At 50.4% G+C, this 8,484-nt stretch overlaps 1 protein-coding gene across 2 annotated transcripts in view; it reads left to right on the plus strand.

Moving 5' to 3' along the window:
* SYNPO2L (synaptopodin 2 like) overlaps positions 1-5,279 on the plus strand; it is a 10,484-nt gene extending 5,205 nt beyond the window's left edge. Inside the window, exons 1-2 of one of the 2 annotated variants that reach the window (XM_012801346.1) lie at positions 123-248; positions 2,524-5,095. In XM_012801346.1, coding sequence (XP_012656800.1) covers positions 149-248; positions 2,524-4,697 — 2,274 coding nt within the window. In that variant the 5' untranslated portion in view covers positions 123-148 and the 3' untranslated portion in view covers positions 4,698-5,095. Of the gene's footprint in view, positions 1-122; positions 249-2,523 lie in introns of those variants that run through there. The other variant, XM_003783554.1, reaches the window with a different exon arrangement.
* Positions 5,280-8,484: the final 3,205 nt, after the last annotated feature.

The raw sequence follows: 8,484 nt of genomic DNA on the forward strand, positions 1-8,484 counted from the left end.
CAGCAGAGAGAAGGGAGGGGGCCGGGGTCCAAAAATAGCTCAGTGAGCTCATTCAGCTGCCAGCTCTTGGGACAAGACAAAGGGGCTTTAAAAGGCATGGGGGGTGGCTCCAGCTGGTCCTGCTCCAGCCAACACTGCCTTTCTCGGCATGGAGACCTTTGAGTCCATCAGCCAAGAGCCCCTCAGCCAAGCCAGCTGCGACAAAGCCCCAGATCCAGTTCCTGAGATCCAAGATTCATTCTATGCAGGTACTACATTCCCATATCTGAGAGTCCTGGGGTCTAGAATGAAGGGGAATACATCAACAGTTTAGGAAAGGCAGTCTTTGGGAAAGGTCTTATTCTCTTGTGCCTTCCTTTTGACTGTCCTCTTTCTCTTTTTCTCAAGAGAGTTTCAGTGCTCCTTTCTTAGTGATGATATGGCCTCGTGTCAGAGTTTTCTAACCGCATGAGCTATAGAAAACTCATACACTGTCTGAGACAGGTCTGAGCACATTATGAATACATGAAGGCATGCATGTATGAGTCTGTGGGAGAAGATATATAAGAACAAGAAAGCGCCTACATGCACCCTGGTGTCAAAAAAGCTTTGACTGTAATGGTTACTCACAGTGGGCCACAGTGCTATGTTAAGTGCTAAATTTATCTATATTATCTCACTTAATCCTAATAGCAATCCTATGAGGTAGTCATTATCACCTTCCTTTAAAGATGAGGAAACTGAACTTCAATGAGATGAAGTAATTCTCCCAAGAGCCAAAAACCTGAACCAGACTCCAACTCCAGTGCCTGTTCTCTCATCCACAGTGCTATTTGGTGGTATACACATGGGGATTAGAGGAGTAAGAGCACTGATTAGAAAGGAGCTCGGTATCTTGAGTGGAAAAGTAGATGGAATTTTGAGAATTTTTCAGGAGGAACTGAGGACCATAGACCAGAGAATATCTATGTCCAAGGCAGGGGTCTTAGCAGCAGGGCAGCCTCTCCCATTTCCTGGCCCCACCTACCCAGGCCCCACATGACATGGGAAGCTCTGCCCTGATTCCCTTTAGCACAGTCCTTGCACGCTTGCCTGGAAGTGGCTGCCAGAACTCTTTACCTAGAAGGCTTGAAAAATAAGGGGTAGTTCTGACCCCCAAAGAAGACTACCCGCTACCATCCCCAACTTGGGGGACAGGAGAATATATTTAGCTGATGACCTTGAGGTATGTTAAAGATTTAGGTTGTCTTGGAGAACAGCACTCTGGCTCTTCCTGCATCTTGGATTCGAGATTGCCCCTGGCTGTGCGTAGCATGGATGTAAGCAGAGATGAGTGCCCTGGCAGTTGGAAGGCCAAGATTTTGTCCTGTTAGCAACAGGATCTCTACAGGGATAACTCTCATGGGTCCAGGTAACTCTGGGTCACCTGGAGCATGTAGGTAGGTGTATGAATGTGTGTATATATATATATATATATATATTTAGAGACAGAGTCTCACTTTATTGCCCTCAGTAGAGTGCCGTGGTGTCACAGCTCACAGCAACCTCCAACTCCTGGGCTCAGGCAATTCTCTTGCCTCAGCCTCCCAAGTAGCTGGGATTACAGGCACCTGCAACAACAACTGGCTATTTTTTGTTGTAGTTTGGCCAGGGCTGGGTTTGAACCTGCCACCTTTGGTATATGGGGCCAGCGCCCTACCCACTGAGCCACAGGCGCTGCCCTGTGTGAATGTATTTGAATGACTATATGCTTTTGTGTGTGCACATAAATATTTACATATATGTGTGTGAACTGAGGTGTATGTAAGCTGGGGGTATATGTGAATGAGAGAGAAAAGTACATCGGAGAAAGTATACCTACAGGTGGCTTACACTAGACTGCTATTCTTGTTGAAATGAAGTGCGGTGGGAATCATTCTATGAATGTTTATGATGTGGTCTGCATGATGGGGGTGGAATTGTGAATGAAGATCCTCATTGTTAAGGGTCCTTTGTGTCCCTATCAGAGAAATAAGGCGTGGGAAGAAAGGAAGAGTCCTAAACTGTGAGAAGTCTCCTAACATGGTCTCTATGGTGGGAGAAAGGTGTCACTTCTCATCTTTTCTCACCCTGAGACCTGCCTCATTTTTTTGCCTACTAAGGAGAGTGACACAGTTCCCCTTCCCCTCCATTGCCAGTCAGGAATGGGAGGTAGCTGAGGAATGTGTGTGGGGTGGATAAGAGCGCATCTCTGGTAAGAAAGGAGCAGAATAGAGGGAAGAGAAGATAGAGGATCTGTAGGCAGAGTAGTGTCAGGACAGCCAGCTGGGCTCTAGCCTCCCTTCAACTATCCTTGGTTTCACCTTTCACTCTCTACTCTGTCCCCAAGTCAGAGGTCTTCCCCATAGGTAAGAGACATTGTGATTCGGGCCAGTGAAAGACAGGAGGTAAGACGTAGGAAGTGTGAGGGAGCTGGTTGGGGCTCTGGGTAGAAGTCTTGGGGAACAAGCCTCAAGAACTGGCTGGGGAAGCCCCACTGACATTTTTCCCTCTTGGCCTCTTCAGAATTGCAACGTGCAGAGAGCCTCCAAGAGAAAAGTGTGAAGGAAGCCAAGACCAAATGCCGGACCATTGCATCCCTGCTGACTGCAGCCCCTAACCCCCACTCCAAAGGGGTGCTTATGTTTAAGAAGCGCCGACAGAGAGCCAAGAAGTACACCCTAGTGAGCTTTGGTGCTGCTGCTGGGACTGGCGCCGAGGAGGAAGACGGTGTTCCCCCCACGAGTGAGTCAGAGCTAGACGAAGAAACCTTCTCTGACGCCCGCAGCCTCACCAATCAGTCTGACTGGGACAGCCCCTATCTGGATATGGAGCTGGCCAGGGTGGGCTCAGGCAAAGCAGAGGGGCAGGGCGCTGGGCTGGGAGGGCAGCTAAGTGAGGCCTCTGGGAGAGGGGTCCAGCTCTTCGAACAGCAGCGCCAGCGCGCAGCCTCCAGCACCCAGGAGCTGGATAAGGTTGGCTCTGCAGCTATCAGCAACGGGCTAGGCCTGCAGTCACCACCTCGAGCCCAGAGTGCTCCTCCAGACGCAGCTGTGGTCCCGCTCAGCCCTTTGCCGGCCCCAGTAGCCAGCCCGAGCCCCTTCCTCCAGAGTAGTGGAGCCCCCATCTCCGCTGCAAGCATCTTTAACAGGTCAGCCAGGCCCTTTATCCCGGGCTTACAAGAGCAGCGGCCGAGCACCACCTCGGTCATTTTCCGGCCCCTCGCCCCCAAGAGGGCGAATGAAAGCCTGGGAGGCCTCAGCCCCGCCCCACCCTCCTTCTCGTCCTCTCCGCAGGGGCCCACCTCTCTGTCCAGCTTCACCTCAGGGGCTCTCAGCCACATGCCAGCCTCTGCTTCCGCCAGCACCTCACGCTCCTCGGGCCCTGCGGGCCCTGTGACGGCCACCAGCTCTCTGTACATCCCAGCCCCTAGTCGTCCTGTTACCCCAGGAGGAGGCCCCGAACCCTCAGCTCCTCCTAGCGCAGCTGCCATGACTTCGAAAGCGTCTATATTCCTATCTGCACCTCTGAGAACCTCTGCACGCCTAGAGGCGCCCGCCGCAGGCCCAGCGGCCCCTGAGCCCCCCAGCGCCCGGGAGCAGCGCATCTCGGTGCCAGCTGCCCGCACCGGCATCCTGCAGGAGGCACGGCGCCGGGGTACTCGGAAGCAGATGTTCCGCCCGGGAAAAGAGGAGAAGAACTCGCCCAATCCCGAGCTGCTATCGCTGGTGCAGAACCTGGATGAAAAACCCAGGGCCGGGGGTGCCGAGTCAGGTCCTGAGGAGGACGCTCTGAGCCTCGGGGCTGAAGCGTGCAACTTCCTGCAGCCACCGGGTCCCAGGAATTACAAGACCCTGCCTCTCGTGACATCTAAAACCCCGCCTCCAATGGATACCAAGGCCACGCCCCCTTCGGCTCCTAAGACTCCACCCCCAGTAGCTCCTAAGCCAACATCTCGAGGGCTCCTCAATGGGCTAGTAAATGGGGCAGCCCATTCGGCTGGAATCCCTGAGCCACCAAGGCTTCAGGGAAGGGGTGGGGAGCTGTTTGCCAAACGGCAGAGCCGTGCAGATAGGTATGTGGTGGAAGCTACACCTGGTCCCAGCTTTGGCCCTCGGCCCAGAAGTTCTTCTCCTACCCCCTCACTACCCCCTTCCTGGAAGTATTCGCCCAATATCCGTGCCCCACCTCCTATTGCTTATAACCCACTGCTCTCCCCCTTTTTTCCCCAGGCTACCCGAACTCTCCCAAATAAGGCTCAATCTCAGGGGCCTCGTGCAACCCCCAAGCAGGGCATCAAAGCTCTGGATTTCATGCGGCATCAGCCCTACCAACTTAAAACTGCCATGTTCTGTTTTGATGAGGTTCCCCCAACTCCTGGCCCCACCTCTTCAGGGCCTCCCAAAACTGCCCGAGTTCAGGAAATTCGCAGATTTTCCACTCCAGGGCCCCAGCCTACAGCAGAGCCCCTGGCTCCCACTGTGCTTGCACCCCGGTCAGCCACTACCCTGGATGAGCCCATCTGGAGGGCAAAGCTGGCCTCAGCCCCTGTTCCTACCACAGCCCATTCTCCAGAGTCTTCAAGGGGCCTCGAGGCTTCTCCCAGCTCTTGTGGTTTTCAGGTAGCCAGGCCCCGATTTTCAGCCACCAGAACAGGATTGCAGGCTCATGTGTGGAGGCCTGGGGCAGGGCACCGGTGAGCAAGGCGCAGGTCCCAGGACCAAGGAGGGGTAGAACACTCAGTTCCTATAGTTGCTTCTCCTACCCTATCCCACCCCCTTTTCTCAGGCATCTGGAGGTTAAATTCCCTCCTGCCAGAAATAGTTTTGAAGTTGGTGGCCTATCCCCCAGCTTGCTCCTTGCTCCCCACCTCCCTGATGCTTTCCAGCCTAGTACCTCTGCTTCCCTTTTTTCTCTGTATTTCCTTTCCTGTACCTTTGTCTGTATCTCCAGGCTTCTCTGCCCAGATTCCTGCACAGGTCTCTGTTTCTTCACATTTGTGCTTTTCCCTGTGGCCCTTATTTTAATGTTCAGTGAGAAGCAAACAGAAGTTACCACTGGGGCTTCAGGCAAGAAGCTCCACATCTCGAAGACAGCAGAGGGACTAACCTGTTTGCTCTAAACCCTTCCCTACTCCTCACTCTGCTTTTAAAAGCTTGGCTAGCATATATCTGGGCCTGCATGTGTGTGTGTGTGAGTGTGTGGAAGTGAGTGTGTGCACGGATGTGCTCTTTTGTCTGAGGTAAGAGTAATACCAGAGGTCTAAACAAAGACCCAATCTGGGTCTTCTCCTTGAACTGGTAGAAAGGTCATATCCCCACACAAAGCTTAATGGGGAGAAAGAGATTCACTAGAGCAGCGGTTCTCAACCTGTGGGTCGTGACCGTTCGACCCTTTCATGGGGGTTGCCTAAATACATCCTGCATATCAGATATTTACATTATGATTCATAACAGTAGCAAAATTACAGTTATGAAGTAGCAACGAAAATAATTTTATGGTTGGGGGTCACCACAACATGAGGAACTGTATTAAAGGGTCGTGGCAAAAGGTTGAGAACCACTGCACTAGAGAATAACTACTTAAGAGACTGGGTTTGTCGCAGGTGTACAGCACCTTGTAAAGCTACTTGAGTATGAGAAGATTGAACAGCCAGGGCAGTTTACATGGGGGGCTGAGTTATACCAGTTAGACAAAGAATATAACTAAGAATTCTTCCAGTCATCAAGATTTCAGAAAGTGAGCAACTTTCAGGAGCACTTGCATGTCAAGCAATCCCAGTATCCAGAAAGTGAAAAAGAGAAAGAAAATTTCCTCTGAGAATGAACAAATCACTGGCTTCATTGCCTCATAAGCCTAAGACAGAAAAGAGGGAAAAGCCAGCCATGGTATGGAGAGTGAAGCAGAAACTAGAAGTAGAGCAGAAATGAATGAGAACAATTAAGCCACAGAGACAGGCATGGTGAGGGAGAGTGCAGTGTTGGCAGAAAGTAAAGTTGGATAACAAGAAACCAGCCAGGAAAAAAACTGGTGGGCTCAGGAAAAAATTTTAGGGAGAAAAATGAACTTGTTTAAGTAAAGGGGTAAAGGAGGATGATGGTGGGAGGGAGGAAGGGTTTGTGCTGAGTGACAAAAGAACTGTTGGTGTCTGTGCAACTTTCTTTGGGTCTATCCTTCAGTTTGTCTTTCTGCAGCTTGTCAGACTACCTGGGGAGGAGTAGGGAAGCAGCCCGAGCCAAAATCTCTTTTTTGTCCTACCCTATCCCTCAAAACTCTAGCTCTTGTTCCTTTGCAGCTTCAGGTCCTGATCTCTGATTCTAGAGGGATATAGACTCCCCCGCTCACCAAGACCACCACCAGCCACATTTGCTGTTTAAACTGGAAAGTGATAATTTCCTTTGCATATTGAGCGTGAGTCACAGTACTTTGGTTTGTGCACAAGAATAAACTTATGCCCCATGCCTTCTGTTGCTGTCATTTCTTCTAGTTCATAGCCAAATCCTGATCTCTCCTTGGTCTTCTCTAACCCATTCCCCTGATCTAGTTCCTGACCTCTGTTTCTATTCTTGCCTTCCCATTTTCTTTTTTCTTTTTTTTTTGAGACAGAGCCTCAAGCTATCCCCCTGGGTAGAGTGCTCTGGCATCACAGCTCACAGCAACCTCCAACTCCTGGGCTCAAGCGAGTCTCCTGCCTCAGCCTCCCAAGTAGCTGAGACCACAGGCCCCCGCCACAACCCCCGGCTATTTTTTGGTTGCAGTCGTCATTGTTATTTGGCGGGCCCGGGCTGGATTCGAACCCGCCACCTTGGGTGTACATGGCTGGCACCTTAGCCACTTGAGCCACAGGCACCGAGCCCTGCCTTCCCATTTTTTTTTTTTTTTTGAGACAGGAGCCTCAAGCTGTCCCCCTGGGTAGAGTGCCACCTTCCCATTTTCTTTTTTTTTTTTTTTAATTTTTTTTTATTTAATTTTTTTTTATTTTATATTTTAATTATTATTTTTTTTTTTGCAGTTTTTTTTTTATCCCGGGGCCAGGCTTGAACCTGGCACCCCCCGGTATATGGGGCTGGGGCCCTACCTCTTGAGCCACAGGCGCCACCCTCACCTTCCCATTTTCAATCTCTTGTTCTCCATCCCCAGATCTTTGGCTTTTCCCTACAATTCTGTCCTGTTCCAATTTAGACACCTCTACCACTATGCTTGGTTCCCTCTCCCCACAGTCTCCATCTGAGTTCCTGCCTTTCCTTCTCCTGTTCCATACTTTCCAGGCAAGGCCTCAGTTTACAGAACTGAGAGAGGTTGGAAGGGCCCTTTGCAGTCAATATTTCCTAGCTTCCTGGAGGAAGCAACAGCTATGTTAATAGTCTCTGGGAATTAAGTGAGGGGAAAGCAATGGCTAAAGGTGAAGGAGGGATGGGAGAGGGTAGGAGGAGAGACAGGTGGGCCATCATGGACTAAGACTGATAAAGACAGGAAGGCATTGGAGGCCATCTAGAATTAAAGATTTCTGAAAGGGAAAGTACCAGTGCTCCCACTTTACCAGCAGAGGGCATGTTCATGCCAAAAAACCAGACCCAGGATAGCTGCTCCCAAGTAAGCTGCCTCAGAATTCCAAAGAAGGGGCCCAGAGACAGGCTAGCCTGTTTTATTTTATTTTATTTATTTATTTATTTGAGACAGAGTCTCACTATGTCACTCTCAGTAGAGTGCTGTCCTGTCACAGCTCACAGCAACCTCAAATTCTTGGGCTTAAGCAATTCTCTTGCCTCAGCCTCTAGAGTAGCTGGGACTACAGATGCCCACCACAACGCCTGGCTATTTTGTTGTTGTTTGTTTGTTTGTTTAGCAGGTTCAGCCAGGTTCAAACCCACTAGTCCCGGTGGATGTGGCTGGTGCCCTAACTGCTGAGCCGACTAGCCTGTTTTCATGTACTCAGTCATTTCAGGTACCCACTCATAGGCGCCAGTCTTTAATTCTAGACGGCCTCCAATACCTTCACTTTGTCTTTGACGGGGAGGGTGGTAGTGATAATGAAGTCATCTTTTGCTATTTATGTTTTTTCTTCTAATTGTGTTCTTGGGTTGGAAAGGAGTGGAAAAGGAGGACAAAAGATGAGGGGTCTACAGGCACAACTGGTCCGGGCAGAGGCCAGCTGGGAGAGCATACATTTTAGCCCCAAGACTGAAGCTGAAAGAGTACAGGATGGGAGAAGGGCATGGTCAGGAAGAGTAGAGAGCTAACAGTGGGACAAGAGAAAGCTACAAAAGTCACTTCCCAGTGTAAGCCTATAGGCCTCACTACTCAGAGGCTCAGGTTGAAAGATCATTCGAGCCCATGAGTTCAAGTCCAACCTGGACAACACAGTGAGACTGTGTCACTTAAAAATTTTTATAAGTAATTTTTTTTTTTTTTTTGAGACAGAGCCTCAAGCTGTCCCCCTGGGCAGAGTGCCGTGGCATTACAGCTCACAGCAACCTCCAACTCCTG

This window comes from Otolemur garnettii, unplaced genomic scaffold (genome assembly GCF_000181295.1).
Source record: "Otolemur garnettii isolate 467f Iridium unplaced genomic scaffold, OtoGar3 scaffold00008, whole genome shotgun sequence".
Lineage (NCBI taxonomy): Eukaryota > Metazoa > Chordata > Mammalia > Primates > Galagidae > Otolemur > Otolemur garnettii.